Source organism: Sorex fumeus, unplaced genomic scaffold (genome assembly GCF_029834395.1).
Source record: "Sorex fumeus unplaced genomic scaffold, SorFum_2.1 ptg000067l, whole genome shotgun sequence".
NCBI classification, from domain to species: Eukaryota; Metazoa; Chordata; class Mammalia; order Eulipotyphla; family Soricidae; genus Sorex; species Sorex fumeus.
The window spans coordinates 2,219,086-2,239,604 of NW_026606124.1; the positions used below are offsets into that span (position 1 = coordinate 2,219,086).

The 20,519-nt window shown below is 45.5% G+C and overlaps 1 protein-coding gene across 1 annotated transcript in view; it reads left to right on the plus strand.

The window, feature by feature from the left end:
* Positions 1 to 20,519, plus strand: part of PTPN9 (protein tyrosine phosphatase non-receptor type 9) — a 94,503-nt gene that overhangs the window by 51,046 nt on the left and 22,938 nt on the right. Inside the window, exons 6-7 of the mRNA XM_056128764.1 lie at positions 7,758 to 7,868; positions 11,723 to 12,051. Of these exons, the coding sequence (XP_055984739.1) occupies positions 7,758 to 7,868; positions 11,723 to 12,051 (440 nt within the window). The remainder of the gene's footprint in view (positions 1 to 7,757; positions 7,869 to 11,722; positions 12,052 to 20,519) is intronic.

A 20,519-nucleotide genomic window follows, 5' to 3' on the forward strand; every position in this document is an offset into this window, starting at 1 on the left:
CTTATTGCAATTTATACATGATATTACATTACAGGGTAGAGTCTGGCAAACTCCCCGTGGCGTACCAAATATGCCGAATACCAGTAACAATGATGGGTCTCATTCTCCTAAAGAGCCTTGAATATAATCTCGGGGCTAGGATGAAGGAGACGTTACTGGGGCCTGCTCGAGGCAATCGACGAATAACAGGATGATGAAATGAAAAAGATGAAATTACATACTGTATATTTAATAATATTTTGAAAATTTGGGGTGGAGCCACACCTGAAGCTCAGGGTTACTCCTTGCTCTGCACTCAGGGATCACTCCACATAGTGCGCAGGTGACCATCTGATGGGAAGCTGGGGATCGAACCTGGTTTGGCTGCATGCAAGACAAGTTCCCTACCCATTGCACTCTCTCTCCAGCCCCATTATTATAATGTCACAGATGAGATTATTTTCAAGTATCTGACCTGACATCATTTACTAACCAGCATGTTTATTTTCTACTCATTTGGGATAACCTTTTTTGTTCGCCTTTTGTTTTTGCCACACCCAGTAGTGGTCAGTGCTTACTTCTGTGCTCAGGGGTCAGTCCTGGTGGGCTTGGAGGAACATATGGGGTGTCAGGGATCAAACCTGGATTGATCATGCAAGGCAAGTGCCCTGCCGGCTGTACTTAGCACTCCAACCTCTGGGAGTTACCTTACCTTGCATTAAACTCATTCTCTCTCCCCCCTTTTCTAAGTCTCTTTTCTGAAAGTTGCTTTGAACTATTTTGAACTTTAATTCTCCTTTTTTTTTTTTGGCTTTTTGGATCACACCTGGCGATGCACAGGGGTTACTCTTGGCTCTGCACTCAGGAATTACCCCTGGCAGTGCTCAGGGGACCATATGGAATGCTGGGAATCGAACCCAGTTTGGCCGCGTGCAAGGCAAACGCCCTACCCCCTGTGCTATTGCTCCAGCCCCCTCCATGCACTTTGATGTGATGATATTTATATATTTACTTACATAATGGACTTTATTTCATAACTAGTTTTCAAATTATAAGGCAGCGAGCCAGATAGATTGGATAGGGGTTAAGGCTCTTGCCTTGCACAGGGCTGACCCTGGTTGGATGCCTCCAGCACTGTACATTGTCCCCTTAACACTTGTTTTGTGTGTCTCAAAATCAAATAAAAATTATAAGGAAATTAAAAGATTTTCCAGGAAAATTCTCTGACTTCTCCTTTTGCACCCCAATGCCATTCCTTGGATGTAACACTACTTCTTCAAAATTATAAATTTGAGACCCACTGAAATAGCTAATCAGAGCTCATGTTGGCAAGTATGAGGCGCGGGGTTAGTCCAGGCACTGTATGGTGCTTGTTTGTGCCCATCAGGAGGGATCCCTGAGCGTAAAGCCAATATCAACAACAACAAAGAAATCAAACTTACAAATTTTCTGAGAAAGTGTAGTGATCATCTTTGATCAGGTGAACTTTAGATTCCTTCAGTAAAGTTATAACTGCTGGAGGACAGCGGTTAAGGCACTTGCCTTGTATGCAATTGACCTGGGTTTCATCCCCAGCACGTCCTGTGTTGCCCCGAGCCAACCAGGAGTGATCCCTGAGCACAGAGCTGAGAGTAAGCCTTGAGCACTGCTGGGTGTGACTTCAAAATAGAACAAAAAGTTATAGAAAGTAAAGCACTTGAATTTTCTTCGGTTATGGTGAATTAACTTAGGGAAGAATTGACTTCTTTCCAATGTTATCCTCCCGTAATCATGGATACCATGCTTATTTCTTTATTTTTGGAGTTGCCTAAGCGCTTGATCAGAGCTTAGGCACTTGACCAGCTACACTGGACCAACTGACTGAAGTAGCAGATTGTTTACTACCGAGGCCAGGTGATATGTTTGTTCTGGGTGCAGCAATTCTGGGGGCCACTAGGGACACCTGGAGTTGCTTGAGGGGAGGCACTCATCACTGTACCCAAGAATGTTGGTGTGTGCTGGGTGGTGAAGTTGAATCCTCACAGTGACCCTTACCCCTGAACTATCTTTCTGGTCCTTGACATGCTTTTTCTAATTTTTAAAAAAATTTTTTCATTTCTTTCAGTAAAGTTTTAAAAATTATCTTGCGTATTTTATTTGAAGTTTATCACAATCACGATCACGATCATCCTGTTTTTCGTTGATTTCCTCGAGCAGGCACCAGTAACGTCTCCTTCTTCCTAGCCCTGAGATTTTAAAAGAGCCATTTCAAGGCTCTTTCAGGATTAGGAGAATGAGACCCATCATTGCTACTGGTATTTGGCATATTGAGCACAACATGGGAAGTTTGCCAGACTCTGCTGTGCAGGCAGGATACTTTTGGTAGCCTGCCAGGTTCTCCAAAGGAAAAATAAGATAATAAGATGTCGCGCGGCTGCATTTGAGGCCGCGTGCTTTTGGGAGCTGGGTTTTATAGTCTCTGCATCTTGGCCGTTGATGGGACCAACCTCACGCTGGTGGCAGCTGGAGGGTGTGACGCCTACCTACTGGAAGATGGGGGATCTGGGTGGAGAAGGCCCAGTCCCAATCCGAGTAGGCTTGGAGACCTCAGCCCTGGGACCCACATGCCTGGGTTCCTCTGCCAGTTCTTTCATGCATGAGGCCCGTCTGGACGTGTGGAGAGTGGTCCCAGCATGGCCGTGGCTGGCTCCAGAGGTCCTCAGCTGCTGAGGCTCTGCTCGGGGCAGGGGAAGGGGGTTGAGAGAAACTCAACCCTCTCCCCTCCAAGGGAGGAGTTCATAGACTCCAAAAAAAAAAAAGCTTTATGTGTATAAATATCTAGCAGACACTAAAATAGTCTATGCAAAAGGTCATTGATTTTTTTTTTTTTAGATAGTGAGGGTGGGAGATTTGGAGCCATTCTTGCCAGTGCTGGCGGCTATTCCTGCTTTGCAAATACTGGGAGGTTGCTCGTGGGTGTGCTCTGGGGACCCTGTGGTTCCAGGGAACAAACTGGGGTCAGCTGGATGCAATATAAGTGCCTTAAACTGCCCTGTTCTCTCTCGGGCCCAAGATCACTCCTTCACCAGGGGAGAGAGAAGAAAGTGAGATTGTGTGTGTGTGTGTGTGTGTGTGTGTGTGTGTGTGTGTGTGTGTGTGTACACATGTGCTATTATAACAAGTGAGGATTTTGCCATTTATACTTTTTCTCTCGTGGGAGAAGGGTAAATTTGGAAGCAATTCAAATGGAGATCTTAGAGGAAAGAAGCTCCAGAGATTGCTGGAAAGAGAATGACATGAGATTTTGTTTGTTTTTGTTTGGGGGTCACACCCAGTGATGTCCAGGGGTCAACCCCAGCCCTGCCTCAGGAATTCCTCCTGGCTGTGCCCAGGGAAACATGATATTGGGGATCGCAACTGATTGACTGTGCGCGAGGCCAGCACCCTGCCTGCTGTGCTCTCTCCGGCCGCACCACAGCACTTTTATACTCATTACTGACAGGGCGTATTTTTCCTGTGGCTTCTGACAGCGCTCAGGGGCTGCTGAGCTGCTCCCGGCAGTTCGGTTGGGCGTCTCTGTGGTGCTTGGGACCGAGCCCGGGGCTTCGCATTTGCCCCTCATCTCTGCCTTCTGTTCCTGGTTACGACGGTGTGTAAGATAATGTCAATATACAATAAGCTCTGACAGTTTTATTTTGTGAATATTTGAAATCGCTGAATAAATTGAGCCCGCGTTTACTGTGGTATTACCATTTCTGTTTGTTTTTTTTTTTCCTTTGACAGTTTTTTTCAATAGATATTTTATATCCAAGTTTTTGTGTCCTCATTAAAATTTTTTCTCGGAGCATAATTCTGGAGATAAAAGTACTAGGACAGAGGGTATAAACTATTTGTTTGCTTTTGTTTTTTAGGCCATATGTGACTCTGCTTAGGGTTTACTCCTGGCTCTGCACTCAGGGATCATTCTGTCATACTTGGGTTACCGTATAGGGTGCAGGGAATCCAACCCTGGCCAGCCTCTTGCAAGGGAAACTCCCTACACATTTTACTGTTACTCTAGCCCCAGTATAAACATTTAAAATGTAACGAAAAATAAATAAAAGGTAACAAAGTCAGAGTGTTTCAAAAGATAAAATACAAAGAATAAAACCAAAATGTTACATATTCTTATTGATAAACTATTGTGCTTCTTTTCTTTTCAATTTTTATTCCTCTCCCCGCCTTATCTTCCTCTCTTTACTTCCTTATCCTCAGATAACCCTAATTCTATTATCAGTGTCCACAGGCTTATTAGCCTGTATTGAACTATTTGTGCATGCATGTATGTATGTGTGTGTGTGTGTGTGTGTTTCTGTGAGAAGCAGGTTTGAACCCTGGGCCCCACATTCGAGGCAGGTGCTCTACCAGTGAGCCAGATCCCCTGTTTCATAAGGAGTATAATAGTTTTGTTTTGCTTTTTGTTTTTTTGGGCCACATACCTGGCAGTGCTAAGAATTATCTCCTGGTTCTGCATTCAGAAATCACTCACTCCGTGGGTCTTGGGACCATATAGAATGTCAGGGATTGAACTTGGGTTGGACACATGCAAGGCAAGTGTCCACTGTACTTTCTCTTCGGTCCCAGGAACATAGCTCTTGATGATGAATTTCAACTGTATATGTCTGTAAATTCATTTTTCATATTTTTTCTTGGTTTTCTTTTATGTGTGTGTAGTATAATTTTAAAGAAACTTAAGGTTTGATCCTGTTTAAGAATATGTTGTGAGCATTTTCTGAAGTTAAAATAAAAAACCTTTGAAGTGTTTATATTAGAGGTTATATAGTAGAGACTGGAAGCAGTACAGCTGGTTAGGGTGTTTGCCTTGGCGGTTTGCCAATCCGGGTTTGATTCCAGGCATGGTCCCTGAGAAATAGCTGGAGTGATCCATTCCTTTTTTTTTTGGCTTTTTGGGTCACACCCGGTGATGCTCAGGGGTTACTCCTGGCTCTGCACTCAGGAATCATCCTGGCAGTGCTTGGGGGAACCATACGGAATGCTGGGAATTGAACCTGGGTCTGCCGCATGCAAGGCAAACGCCCTACCCACTGTGCTGTCGCTCCAGCCCTAGAGTGATCCCTTTCTACAGAGCCAGGAGTAAGCCCTGAGCATGGCTGGGTGTGTCCCCAAAGAAATAAGAAGTTACATAATAATATTAGTATTAAAAGACGCATCACCTTTGTTAAGTCCTACTTACCTGTTATTTCCCCAGTTTTCTGGCTATATTCTTAAGGTAGAAGCTCAGAGTGAAATTACTTGATCCAGGGCCATGCACAATTTGCAATGTATGTAATGCCAAGTGCTTTTTTGTGTGTGATGGGGGAGTGAGGGTGGGACACCCAGAGGTGCTCAGGTGTTTCTCCTGGCTCTGCACTCAGAGATCCCCCTGGGATACTGGGGGATGCCAGAGGTGGAACCACGGTTGGCCTTATTCAAGGCCTTACCCACCATACTGTCTTCTCCAACCCCTGCTTTTTCCCCAGATAGCTTCCTAAGGCATTATGAAATTACTGTATCATCAGATCTGTATTTGAAACATAATTATTGAAGTGGACTAGGCCTGAGTCTATATTTCCTCTGAAGGAATGATGTCCACTTTTTTCCTAGAAATTTTGATTTTTTTTTTCAGACTGGATTTTGATCTACAGTTAAAGGGGCATGAAATAAATTATTGTATCCTTAAAGGCAGACATGAAAGGGAGAGTTTTTTTGACTTCAGTGAAGAGATTTTTTGGAGAATTTTGTTCTATATTCTCTTTTGCAGACCCTCCAAATTAGTTGAATTATAGTGTAAGTAAAGAATGACATACCAAAATCCAGAATTAGTCTTTGAAAAAGAATCAGGAGAAATAAAAGATATATTTAGCTATAGTTTTCTCCTTTTTGTCTTCCCTGGGAGTAATTCTTCCCAATTAGAATGCCAGTATTACATGGTATTCCTGACTGTGAGAAGGGTTGAACTTTTTTTTGGACAAGAGGGGAGTTTGGGACCACACCCAGGGGTGCTTGGGTTTGCTCCTGGCTCTTTGCTCAGGGGAACATATGTGGTGTCAGGGATCAAACTCAGGTCGGTGATTACCTTACCTGCTATGGTATCTCTCTGGCTTCATGGACTGATTATATGAAGCAAAGAGTTTTGAGTTGGGAGTAGATCATTGAACCCGGGTCAGCCGTTTTGCAAGGTAAATGCCCTACCTGCTGTACTATTGCTCTGGTGCCCCTCAAATAAAAAAAAAATTTTTTTAAAGAAATGATTATAAATAGACAGTAATGAAAGTGAAGAGAAGATTGGGAGAGAAATGGTTCATGTTCATTTTTTTCATAATCTAATTCTAATTTTTAATAATCCAGTTAAGGCCTTAATTAAGCTTTAAAGTTTTCAGTAAATACAGCCTTTAAAAGATTTCTGTACATGTGCTTTGTGGGCTAACTCAAGAAATCTCAAAAATAAGTTTTAATCCATCAAGCAAGAAATATTTAAAAGTATGTTTGGGGGCTACCAAAGAGATAGTATAGCAGGTAAGGCGCTTGCCTTATGTGTGACTGAGCCAGGTTCAACCTGTGACACCACAGATGGTTCCCCGCGCACCACCAAGAGGGATCTCTCATCACAGAGCCCGTCAGAAGCCCTGAGCACAGCTGGGTGTGGAAACAAAACAAAACAAACGAACAAGAAATAGGTTTCACAAAAAACAACAACAACAACTGTGAGTTAGTGGGGCCAGCCCAATACTATAATGGGTAGGGCGTTTGCCTTACAGGTATTCGACCCAGGTTCAATCCCCCCCACCCCCCCATTACATACGGAGCCCCAAGCACTGCCAGGGGGAATTCCTGAGCATTGCTAGGTGTGACCCAGAAAGCAAAAAAAGACACGTTATTTTAAAAGGTCGGTCACCTTTTATTCCTTTTCAGTTGCAGTTAATTTGGTTTTGGGGGACACTTGGTGCTGCTCCCCGCTTTGTGCCGTGTGTGTGTGTGGGGGGCAGGGTTCTGTTGGTGCTCGGGGAACCCTTTGGTGATGGATATTGAACCTAGGCTTTTCTGCATGCAGGAGAGGTGCCCAGTCCTGCTGAGCTATCTCTGGCTGAGTTTCTGCCGGTCTGTGTGGGGAATCTTCCATGAAGTGCCAAGAAGGTCCCGGCGAACCACTGGTGTCTCTCAGCCCACTGGGCTAGCAGTTCATGCGAGGGACCAAAGCTGTGCTACTGCTCTGGCCTGCATGGCGCGTTACATGGGCTACGACTTGTGGTGCAGGAGGCGTCCAGGGCAGTGGCCGGTGATGCTCAGGGCACCAGTGATGTCAGAGGTCAAAGCACCTGACTTTACCCCTGTGCTGTCTCTCTAGACCCCTGATTTATTTCTGTTTATGCTGCTCTTTGGACAAACTGGCATGTAGCCTGCCCACAGGGCAGAGTCTGGCAAACTCCCCGTGGCGTACCCAACATGCCAAATACCAGTAACAATGATGGGTCTCATTCTCCTAAAGAGCCTTGAATATAATCTCGGGGCTAGGATGAAGGAGACGTTTCTGGGGCCTGCTCGAGGCAATCGACGACTAACAGGATGATTTGTGATTGTGATTTGTGATGCTGCTCTTATCTCAAGCTGTGAGATTACTTCAGGCTGTAGCCCGCACTGGGTCAAAATGTGGGGGAAGACCCCTACCCCTAAAATGTGGGCTTTCCGAGTCACAGGTCCCCTGGGGCACTGCTGCCAGTGGCCATTAGGTCTCTTTCAGTCCTCTCCGTGTTCTTCCGCAGGGTGCCTTCCCGGCGCGTCTGAAGAAGGTGCTGATCGTGGGAGCTCCCATTTGGTTCCGAGTACCCTACTCTATCATCAGCCTCCTCCTGAAGGATAAAGTCCGGGAGAGGGTAAGGCGAGCTCCCGTGTTTTATTTGAAGGTGGAGAGACACCTCCCGCCCCACTGCTTGAAATCCTGCCAGGGAATTTTCTGCCTTCCCCCAGGTCCTCCTGCCTTCTTCCTAGAGTGCTTCGTGCTCTGTTCAGGTGTTCGCTTTGATCCCCAATTCGGTGTCCAGGCGTTTTCTCCCCTCCCACTAAAGATTCTTTCAATTTCCTGGATTCTCCTTCCCCCCCGCCCTCCTTCTTTGGATATGGCCTGGCATTCCCCACAGAAGCACCTTTCTTAAAAGATGGCATGAGGGAGTGTGCCTGCTAGGCCGTTTACAGGTACCTCCTGTTGCCAGAGTCGTGCCCAGTGTATGGGGCTTTCCGACTGCACTGTGTGTGAGTGACACCAGGGCTGCTCGGGCTCTGCTCCTGGCTCTGTGCCGGGGGGTAACTCCTGGTGTACCCGGAGGACCATGTGGTGCCAGAAACTGAATCAGGGTCAGTTGCATGTAAGGCAAGCACCTTCACCTTCATTTCTTTGCCGTCTCTCTGACCCCTAACACTGAACACTTTTTTTTGGTTTCTTTTGGGGCCACCCCTGCTGGTGCTTAGGGCTGACTTCTAGCTCTGGACTGTTCTGATTGTTCTGGCTGTCTCAGGGGATCATATGAGGTGCCAGGAATCGAACCCGGGTTGGCCACATGGAAAGCAAGCGCCCTAACTACTGAACTATTGTTCTGGCCCCTGAACACTTTCTAAAAATTGTTTTTGGGGCTGCATCCAACTGTGCCCAAGCATCATGGTGGTGATCAAGGGACCCATATGTGGTGCAGGGGATTGAATCTGGGTTGGCTACATGCAGGGCAAGTGCCATATATACTGTGCTATGTCTAATTCTGAACAGTTATTTGTGGGGGCACACCTGGTGGGGCTAAGGGGTGCTGGGGATCGAACCCAAGTTGGCTGTGTGCAAAGCAAGTGTCCTAACCTGCTCTGGCCCCTATACTGAACACTTTTTATATACAGTTGATCTAACTCTTGATAGTTCTGGACTATGAGTCTACTTACATATGAATTAATTATAAGCAGAGGATATAAATTGTAGAGTCAGTAGATAAAATAGTACTGTAAAATGTATTTTCAGGGGCTGGAGAGATAGCACAGCAGGTAGGGCGTTTGCCTTGCACGCGGCCGACCCGGGTTCGATTCCCAGCATCCCATAGGGTCCCCTGAGCACCGCCAGGAGTAACTCCTGAGTGCAGAGCCAGGAGTAACCCCTGTGCATCGCCGATTGTGACCCAAAAAGAAAAAAAATGTATTTTCATCTAGGTTTTCTTCATACTGTTTAACATTTTCTTTTTCTCTAGCTTACTTTATGATAAAGAGTACATGGTACAGCATATGCTGTGGTTAACTTACATTATCGTCAAAGTCTCTGGTCAATAGAAGATTATTAATTAATTTGGGGGAAGTCAAAAGCTATACATGGTTTTGACTACCTGGGGTGCCAGTGCCCCTGGCTTCCACAGGGTTAAAGAGTCAGGTCTAACTGCATTCGTTGAGGTGGTGTCTGAATTTGCTTAATGGGAAATACCCATTGATCATGAGGGTGACACAGGAGAGTCTTTCCTCTCTCTTCCTGGTATTTCCCTCCCTTAAAATAGCCTGTTGCTTCTGAATTTAAAAGTTGTTGACTCAACTTACCTTAATTTTGTTCTAAATACCCTCACCCTGAGTGCTTCAGAATGGATGAATTAATGGTTTTATTTATTCACTTTTTACCCTTGGGGGAAAAATGGTTTATAGGACCAGGTCAAGTGATAGAGCACCTACCCCGTGTATGGCCCTGGGTTTAGTCCCCAGCACTGCAAACAGGAAAGAGAGGAAGAGAGAGAATGTGCGGAGAAGGAGGGAAAGACAGGAGGGGCTGTGAAACATTGGCTTAATAGGGTGAGATAATAAAGTTGTTTTGATGACCAAGAGAGTTAGCTCAGGGGCTAAACACATGCCTATTACATGGGAAGTCCAGCTTAGGTTACCGGCACCACATGGTCCTTAGTATACCATTGGTAGCGACCCCAGCACTGCCGCTTACTTGTGCACAAAATAAACTGTATTTATAGTTTATTTTTAAACTAAGCACACATACAATAATGTCATTGTAAAATAGTATCAGTTATGTAGTCCAGGAATACAAGATTATGTGAATATTGGAAATCTTAATAGCTATGATACTGTAGATTAGAGAGAGAAAACTCTTGGTGACTCAGGACAAGAGTTATTCCCTAAGATAAGACTTAGAAGATGACTCTGTTTAGCCAAGTTCTTGGACTTGTATAATCAAATATGTTGTATAAGCTCAAAATATATTGACTGCACTTAAAGTGCTAGACCTTGGAAATTAAAAATTGAGGGGCCAGAGCAGTAGTACAGTGGGTAGGGCGTTTGCCTTGCCAGTTGTGATCCCTGGTCCCATATAGATCCCTGAGGCTTCCAGGAGTCATCCCTGAGCATAGAGCCAGGAGTAAGCCTTGAGCACAACTGGATATGAACCCCCCCACAAAAAATTTTTTTTTGAAAATTGAGGGACAGGGGCCAGAGCCATAGTACAGCAGGTAGAGTGTTTGCCTTCCATGCCCTGAGCACTGCAAGGGGTAATTCATGAGTGCAGAACCAAGAGTAACCCCTGAGCTTATTGCTGAAACCCTGAGTAACCCAGGTGTGGCTCCATACAAAAAATTTGAGGGGCAGTCTTTTCCCTCCCAAGTGCTCCTCTTCCAGTAGGGAACAAAAAAGTAGCTATTCTATTTCTGTTTCTAGAGACTGTAGCTCTGCTGGGAGGCTGAGAAGGGTAGGGCTTCCGGGCGTCAGGGCGGGTTCAAAGAAGAGGCGGGCTGTGAGTTGTCCTGGTTAAGAGACAGATGGATGAAGGAAGAGGAGAAAGAGCTACAAGCTTTTACAGAGTCCAAGGAGAGTCAGGTTCATTTATTTTGACAAGTCCGTATCTAAACCAGGAGCACATGCGTACTTCTGAGTATTTTCCCCAGCTCCCCTTCTTCTGGGTGGCAGGACTTGTTTTGCTTTCACAGAAATCTCAATTTGAGAATAAATATTACAAGCTCAGGAAAGTATAAGCCTAGAATCGGTATAATTAGAAAGTACAGGCCTAGAGTTATTTTCCTTAATATGGAGTTGACAAAAATAACCGCTCCTTATAGATTCTCAGTACTCAGGAGGTGGGTATCAGCATGAAATGGTATTGGGAAGCCTTTAATCATTGTACTTTACTTTCAGAGGTATCTTAACAGGAGTTCTAATTCCAGGAGTAAATGCATCCTGGAAACTCCAACCTTTGGAAATTCCTAGGATTTTAACTGCATGCAGATGAAAAGCAGTCTGCGCCTCTCTAAGTGTATCTAGTATTTCAAGCACATCTCATCCCATTCTCTGCCTCTACACTCTCTGCGTTCTCTGCATTCTCTTATATAGGCACATTTGATTTTTATTTGTTTTGGATTTTGGTGGTTGGGTCCTACCTGGCTGTGCTCAAGGTCAAGGTCACTCCTGGCAGTGCTGGGGAGACCCCTAATGTGGTGCCGGGATTGAGCCTGTCTTTACTGAGTGCCAGGCACAAGCCTTAGCTATCTCCCCATCCCAGTGTTTGTTTTTGATTTTAACTTTTTGCTTTGGGGCCACACCTGCTGGTGCTCAGGGACCGCACAGTGCTGGGGACACGGCCTGAGCCTCCTGCGTGCCAGACACGCATGTGCCCTTCGTGTTCTCTCCCCGGCCCAGCAGATTCCTCCTGTGTCTTGGTTGATTCTAGTCGCTCCCCCTCTCCCACGTACTCATGCGCTTCTTTCTGGCCCTGCAGATTCAGATACTGAAGACGAGTGAGGTCAGCCAGCACCTGCCCAAGGAGTGCCTTCCAGAAAACCTGGGTGGGTACATCAAGATTGACCTCGGTACTTGGAACCTCCAGTTCCTACCCCAGATGAATGGCCACCCGGATCCCCTCGACGAGATCATCCTGCTGTCCCTCCCTGCCGCCTCAGACCGGAACTCGGTGCATGTTCCGGATCCCCAGGCCATGACCATCCAAGAACTGATAGACCATGTTAGCAGCAGACAGAAGAGGGGCATATACGAGGAGTATGAAGACATCCGGCGGGAGAACCCTGTGGGCACGTTCCACTGTTCCATGTAAGTAGGAAAGGTTCGGGCATGTGGGTTTCCAGATGCTGTGCGTGCAGATGGACACCCGTGTCTTCCAGCTCTCGTTTCCCTAGTAAGGGTCTTCCCTGGGTTGGGGCCTTTATCGTCACTTCCATGCCTTTCTCTGAGGCAGAGAGAAGCACCTCCCCGCTTGTTGCCAACGTCCTATGCTCTGATGGGAGCATGGTACCAGTGGTCTTATTTGAGGATATTATCTTAAAATGTTTTCTTTTGAGGGAGAGGGGGACTATAAAAATTGGGCCATAAGTGGATAGCTCTTTATTCCTGTCCTTGTGTCATCTCAGATCTGTTCATTTGGGCTATTCTCCCTACACCATTTCTTTCTTTTTTTTTTTCTTTTTGGGTCACACCCGGTGATGCACAGGGGTCACTTCTGGCTCTGCACTCAGGAGTTACTTCTGGCGGTGCTCAGGGGACCATATGGGATGCTGGGAATCGAACCCGGGTCGGCCGCATGCAAGGCAAACGCCCTACCTGCTGTGCTATCTCTCCAGCCCCCTACACCATTACTGAGAGAACATGATTTTCTTTTTCTTTCTTTTTTTTTCTTTTTGGGTCACACCCGGCAATGCACAGGGGTTACTCCTGGCTCTGCACTCAGGAATTACCCCTGGCGATGTTCAGAGTACCAGGTGGGATGCTGGAAGTTGAATCTGGATCAGCTGCATGCACGGCCAACGCCCTACCCACTGTGCTATTGCTCCAGCCCCAAGGACTTGATTTTCTGGAGTATCAGACCTCTCAGATATGTGTTCTTGTAGCTCAAGTATGGTAGGAATCCATAATTCTTTTTTTTTTTTTTTTTTTTTTTTTTTTTTTTTATTAGTGAAACAACATGTGGTACAGTTGTAGATTTACAAATTTTGTGCTTGGATCTCGGTCATACCACGATCAAATACCCATCCCTCCACCAGTGCCCAGGGAATCCATAATTCTATGGTTAGTTATTCTTCTAATTGTAATTCATATTTTTGGGGGGGGTTTAGACCATACTCAGCAGTTCGTGAGTGCTACCCCTGTCTTGGTGCTCAAGGGACAGGGATATACTGGGGATTAACCCTGGGGCTCCCACATGCTAAGTGTTTACTCTTTCCCTTAGAACATATCTCACACCACCTCTCTGGTTATTCTTGTCCAGCTCAGTGTGCAGAAAAGAATATGCAGGGAGAGAGCCTTCTAGCAAAAGGCAAGAGGGAAAACAATGAGTTAGGAACCTGAAATAAGGGAAATGAGAGGAAAATAGAGGAAAATCCAATAACAGGACAAGAGTGCAAAGAAAAGGAAGACAAAAAGAAGAGAAAGAGTATATGGAGGGTATATCAAGTGGAGAAAGAGGGCATATCAAGAGAAAGAGTATATCAAGTGGAGGGTGTGTGTGTGTGTCTGTGTGTGTGTGTCTGTGTGTTCTTGGGACTTGAACCTAGTACTTCACACAGGAAAGGCAGGTCCTCTGCCACTGAGCCACATTTTTCGACACTGCTTTCTTCCCGACCAGCTCAAGGACCTCTGCTGATATTCAGTCTTTCCCCGAGCAGGGCAGTTTTCCCTTCTGTAGTTTTGAAGCAAAGCGGGAGTATGGAGGAGGGCAGAACGCATGTCTGCTACAAGTGGATACAGTATTTTCTGAGGATCCTTGGCTTGTTTTCTGTGATCTTTTTGAGATATTCCCCTTTTCCCTAAACCCCCATTAAGTGGGTTTGAGCTTTCTTGTATTCCTCCAGCCAGCCGTCGTGTTAAAAATCATCACATCCAGTCTTCTAGAAGGGCTTTGTGGGCATGCGCTTTCAGTGGGTGAGTGATGGGCGACTTCAGGAGCTAGAACCCACATTCTCTGCTGTAGGCTTCTGTCTACACAACTTCCAGCAGACCTCCCTGTGGAAAAACTTAAGTTTCCCTTGGAATTGTAAATTATGCAGTAGGTGATAGTAGATTATCATCTAGGATACCCATGGGCCAAGAGAACTTCTTTCTTTTTTTCCTTTTACATAATGTTTTCAAAATACAACTTAAAAAAAAAAAAACCATTAAACTTTTTATTCTAAGATAACTGTAGAGCTCAGAAGACATTCTCTGTGTGTAGGAACCCTGGATTCCATCCCTGGCGCTTCATAGTACCCTGAGCACTGCTTGTTGTGAGCCCCAAACTAATGGGGATTAAAAAAGATAACTGTGGAGTGGATTCATAGCACACACTGTTAAGGAAGTGATCCTAGCCGCCTTCAGCTTGGAGTGGCCTGCACCCCAGCTTAACTTCTCTTTCTTTATGGGACCCTCTCTTTCTGTCTCCTCTCATGGTTCCCATAGAAGGAGCCAGGGTTGTGGTTCAGAGGTAGAGCTCAGGAGCTGCGGACTCCGGTTTCTTCTTCTGTAATTTCACCAAAATGACAAAGGAAGGGAGGGAGGGCTGGTTTTGCATGCAGGAGAGCCGCGCTCCATCCCAGCGTTGCATCACCTCTGAGCACCACTGTATGGGGCCCCAAAAAACAAAATAACAACTCCTCAAAAGCATAGTGTAATGTCACAGGCAGGCTATCAGTACTGATACATTCAACCAATCTTTTAAATTTATTTCTTCAGTTTCGCTCCAGGGGTCAACCCCACGGCCTCATACCATCCACAGAGGCCTAACTAAGCCACAATTAGTCTAATTCTGATTCCTTCAGTGCTAATTTTAGAGGATTTAATATGATTTTAAATTTAATTTCATTTAATTTGGGGGACAGGCCACACTCAGTGGTGCTGAGAGGCTGTTCTTGGCTCTTTGCTCAGGAGTGACCCCTTGCGGTGTTCAGTGAACCATACATATGTCAGAGGGCTGACTGTGTGTAAGTACCTTGAGCCTTGTACTATTTCTCTGGCCTCTAGTTTTAACTTGACAGAGAGAAGTGTACGTACTGGCTTCTTTACCAATATTCAAACTAACAGGCTTTTGTATCAGTTACTAAAGTTAAAATGGGAAAATTTCTATCATCACATTTATTTATTTAGGCTTTTTGGGTCATACCCAGCGATGCTCAGAGGTTACTCCTGGCTCTGCACTCAGGAATTACTCCTGGCAGTGCTCAGGGCACCTTATTAGATGCTAGGGATCGAATCCAGGTCAGCCGCATGTGCGGCAAATGCCCTCCCCGCTGTACTATTGCTCTGACCCCCTTTCATCACATTTATATATCCTACTTTTCTCCATTTTGATCCTTTAAACCTGGAATCTGTTTTCGATCACCATGATTTTGTTATTTCAAGGGTGTTATGAATAAATAGACACATCCTACACGCAGCCTTTTGGGTTGCCTTTTTTTTTCCTCTCAGAATAATTTTCTGAAGACTTTCCTAGATCTTTACGTGTCCCAATATGTAACGATTCCTTTTGACCACTGAGTAGTACTCCACAATAAGAATGTACCACATTCATGTGCAAGATAAACAAACTCTAGATTCAGAGAACATAGTAGTGATTAGGGGAATTGGGGTGAATCAAACAGATAAAGGAGGTCTCTTGTAAGGTGTTCAATAGGAACTGGACTATTTTTATATAGGGCACCAAAGTATAGTGCTTTATACCTGAAAAATACTTCCTTCTTCCTTCTGTTGAAAAGAATGCCCTTCCTCCATTTGTAAAATATTAGTTGGATTTTTTTGTGTGTATGTGTAATGGGAACAGGAGATTTCTTCTATCGAAAACATTTTTGGGGGGTATGGTGCCGCCAGCAGGTCAGTCTGTAGCTGTGAGGCGAGTGCATCAGCAGCCTGATGGTGCCTTCAAGCTTCCAGATACCCCAAAATTGCCGCTGTGTCTTTGGTCAGACCCCAAAAGCTTGGGGCAAAGTTTACCAAGAAAGTAAACGGCCAAAAGTTAGGTATGTGGGAGACACACCCACAAACCACCTCCGGCTCAGCTATATAATTGGAGGCATGGCCTCTCTGGTTCCTGATTGAACTGCTTAACGGCCATGATCCCAGAGACTCAGAGACAAATCTCGAAACCCAGCGGCTTTTGGCAGAGAAGCATCTGGTCTGCATACAAACATGTGCTCTAGTGTATTGAGCATCTGTAGCCCAAGAGGGGATTTTTTTTTTTCTTTTTGGGTCACACCCGGCGATGCACAGGGGTTACTCCTGGCTCATGCACTCAGGAATTATTCCTGGCGGTGCTTGGGGGACCATATGGGATGCTGGGAACCAAACCTGGGTCGGCTGCTGTGCTATGCTCCAGCCCCAGGAGGGGATGTTTTAAATATGGGAAACTGGAGAGAGTAACATGGCAACTATGTTCCTACCAGAATCCATACTGAGAGATACAGCAGTGTCAGCACTTGATACACAGATGCAGTAGATCAGGGACTTGACTGTCCTGCAGCCAACCTCGGTTAGATCCTTGACCACACACAGTCTTCCCGCAAGCACACACCCGGGAGTGATCCCTGAGCACAGGGGTATGTTCCAGAAACTCACCACCAAGCAAATCAAAAACAGAATTGCTACTTGCATTTAAGTACTTTGTTATGTTTGTCTTCAATTTTTCTTCACTGTAAACCTAATTCTCCTCCTCAGTTTTCATTTCCAGAAGCAGCCAGGAGCATAAGTATCCAGTCTGGGGTGTGTGCGTGTGTGTGTTTATTTATGTATGTATTTTGGCTTTTTGGGTCACACCTGGCAATGCTCACTCTTGGCTCTGCACTTAGGAATTACTCCTGGCGGTGCTTGAAGGACCGTATGGAATCAAACCCAGGTCTGCCGCATGCGAGGCAAATACCCTCTCTGCCGTACTATCTCTCTGGCCCCATTTAATTGTTTTTTGCTTTTTGTTAATAAGCCCACTCATATTTAACGCAGAAGATACAAAATGTTACGTGTGTGTGTGTGTGTGTGTGTGTGTCCATAAACAACAAAGAGTATATGTGCGTCGTTATTTTATGTAATTACTTCATGTGGGTGTTTTTGTCAGTGTTGTTTGCTTTTAATTGATAGACATGCACATAACTTGTTCCATTTTGGTTTTGGTTTTGAGTCACACCCATTGAAGCTCAGGAGTTACTTCTGGCTCCGAGCCCAGCAGTCATTTCAAGCTATGTTTGGGGGAACCACTTGGGATGGTGAGGATTGAATGAGGTTGGATGTGGACAAGGCAAACACCTTACCCACTGGGTATCTCCCCAGCTCCTGCTTGCACTTAATATATTTTGGGGGACCCACATCTGGTGATGTGCAGGAGTTACTCCTGGCTCTGCACTCAGAAATTACTCACAGTAGTGCTCAGGCGACCATATAATGTGCTGGGGATTGAACCTGGGTTAGCCGCGTGCAAGGCAAGTGCCCTCCCTACCTACTGTACTGTTGTCCCAGCCCCTGTGCACATAATTTTTCTTCAAAACCTAATACTTCTGAAGGGAGAAGCAGCTACCAACAGTAACCTTGCTTTGCGTTAGTTCCACTCCAGGCCATCCACTTTCAACTTTGTAATTTCTCTCTTTTTATGATCTTAAATAAAGTACCTACAATAGTCTTTATTGACTCTTATTGTATTTGAGCATTTAATTGGGGGAGGGTGGCGTTGAGCCACACCTGGCGGTGTGCAGGGGCTGTCTCTGGTTCGAGCATCAGAGGTGACCCTTGGTGCTCAGGGGTCCTCAGATGTGGTGTTGGGGATCCCAGCCAGGGCTGCAGCTGCCGGGAGCAACAAAACAAGTACCGACACCCTGGACCAGCCCTTTGTCCTGAGCAATGAATTTTTATACCATGCTTCCTATTCTTTTTCAATTAATTTTCCAGTGTAATTATGTAACATTTTTAATAGGGGCTTATGAAAAAGTGCTGTTCTAGGGGCCTCCCCCATCTGGCTGTGCAGTGCTGGTGTTTGGTACTTGGGAGGCTGACGGCAGAGCTGCCTGGGCCTGGTGGTGCTGGCTGCCTGGCGACAGTTCTCTGGGGGCCGTGTGATACTGAGGATTGATTGACTTGGGGCCTTGTGTGTCCTCTGAGCCATCTCCCAGACCATGTCACAACTTTTTATTGAATCAGTAGTCACTGGGGGTGTGGCTGAGCAGTAGGGCAGTTGCCTTGGAAGCGTGAGGCCCTGGGTTCTGTCCCCGCTGCTGCTTCCTCCCCCACCCCAGGTAAAACTATTCAGATTTGTATGACTAAAGATTTTTTACTGCAGAGCTGAGTGAGCATCTGTGAAATGATCGAATATGTTAATCTTACCAGTTTCAATTTTTTTCTGGAATTAACCTTATTTTAAAGTTATGTTTTGTTTTTCAAGATATCTATCACTGTTATGCTTAATCAAATTCATGTCACACTATTATTATTTTCCAAGTGGTCAAATATATTAGATACTTGAGTGGTTCCGTTGTTCTTCCTTGGAGACCGCACTTCCAGAACATTTTGGCTTTGTTTGATTTAAACTGTGGTTGATTGCTAGAGTGATAGTACAACAGGTAAGGTGCTTGCCTTGCATGTAGCTGACCCAGATTCAATCCCCCGCACACCCCAGATGGTCTCCCAAGCCCCACCAGGAGTGACCCCTGAGCACAGAGCCAAGAGTAAGTCCTGAGCACTCCAGATGTGGCCAAAAACAAAACAGCCACAGCAAAACTGTGTTTGCTTACTGCAGGTCTCGCTCCCTCCCCCGACGTTTGTCCTCTGCTCACCCCTCCTTGCGTTCCTTACTGACTCTTTTCCGGATACCATATTTTCTTTGATTTATGTTCTCTTTTAGAATTCTATCCCGAAATTTCACCTAACAGTTGTTGAAGAAGGGGCTGGAGTGATAGCACAGTGGGTAGGGCGTTTGCCTTGCACATGGCCAACCCGGGTTCGATTCCCAGCATCCCATATGGTCCCCTGAGCACCGCCAGGAGTAATTCCTGAGTGCAGAGCCAGGAATAACCCCTGTGTGCATTGCTGGTGTGACCCAAAAAGCAAAAAGAAAAAAAAAAAGAGTTGTTGAAGAAGTGCCAGAGAGCCAATTTAGGGGGCCGAGTCCAAGCTTTGTATGCAGGAGATCTGGGTTTCACATCCCCAGTGCCACATGGCTCCCTGAGCATCGCTGGGTGACCCCAAACAAACAACTAAAAATCACTTTTCAGACGATGCTTTTCTAATACTTATGGTGCTACTAAACAGTCACGTGTTATCCTTAGTCCTACGCCACTGTTTTTGCTGTGCACTGCTGGGACAGCACCCAGGGTCTCACACACGTCTCTCCACCGCTGAGCTGCGTACCCCAACCCTTCTTCAGGAGTGCTCTCTTTTCTTCTTTCTACATTTTAGTTTTTTTATTTGATTTTTGATTTGAGGGCCATACTTGGCAGTGCTCAGGAATTAGTCCTGGCTTTGCACTCGGGAATTGTTCCTGGCCTTGCTTGGCAGGACCATAGGGGATGCCAGGGATTGAACCCCGGTCACCCACATGCAAGGCAAGTGCCCTTCCCTCTACTACTGCTCTGATCCCTTTTGGACATTTTTAATTAAATTTCTTCATCTTTTCATTTTAAAATGTCTCCATGATATGCCTTGGTGTGGGTTCCTTTTTATTTTTTGGGGTACTTGATAATTTTGTTTTACTCTGCAGACATACGTTCTTTAGTTCTAATACTTCTCTTTTTCTTCATTTTTTTCACCCCCTTTGATTGATGTCAGTTATCTTTCTGGAATATTCTCAGTCTGGTGGGATCTCTTAAAGCAGGTATTGACATTCATTTTCTTAGAGGGCAGTATAGTATATCAAGTTTTGGGACGTAGAATCATCACTCCCAGTGTCCGACTCTGCCTTGGTGTTGTGAACACAAACATAGCCTGTCCTAAACGGATGCACTTGGCTGTGTTCTAATAAAACTTTTTATAGAAGTTGGCGGCCAGGCTGTAGGCCATTGTTTGCTGCTTGATCCCTGACCTAGGATGCTTTTGTTTTCTTACCTTTACTTGTATTTTTCATCATTTTTTGTGTCATATTCTGGGAAGTATCTTCAACTTTTTCTTTATTAACTTTTTAAATTAAATTTTTATGTGGGGATTTTGGTTCATACCAAGAGTGGTATTCACAAATTAACTCCTTCCTGGTTCCTTGCTCAGGAGTTACTTCTGGCAGTGATGGGGGCCACATGTGGGGGCCAGATAGATAGTACAGATTCAGTCCCCAGCACCCAGTATGATCCCCTGAGCCCGATCAGAATTGAGCCCTGAGTGCAGAGCTAGGAGTAAGCTCTGAGCACCACTGGCTTGTGGGCCCAAAACCAAAAAAGAATTCGTGGCCAACTCAGGTTTGATCCTCAGCACCTAATGTCGTCCCTTGAGCCCACCTGGAGTGATCCCTGAATTCAGGTCCAGGAATAAGCCCTGAGCACAGCTGACTTTACCTCTGCCCCCACCCCTCCAAATGAACTTGGGTTGGCAGCCTGCAAGGCAAGTGCCTTATCCTCTAGATTCTCTCCTTA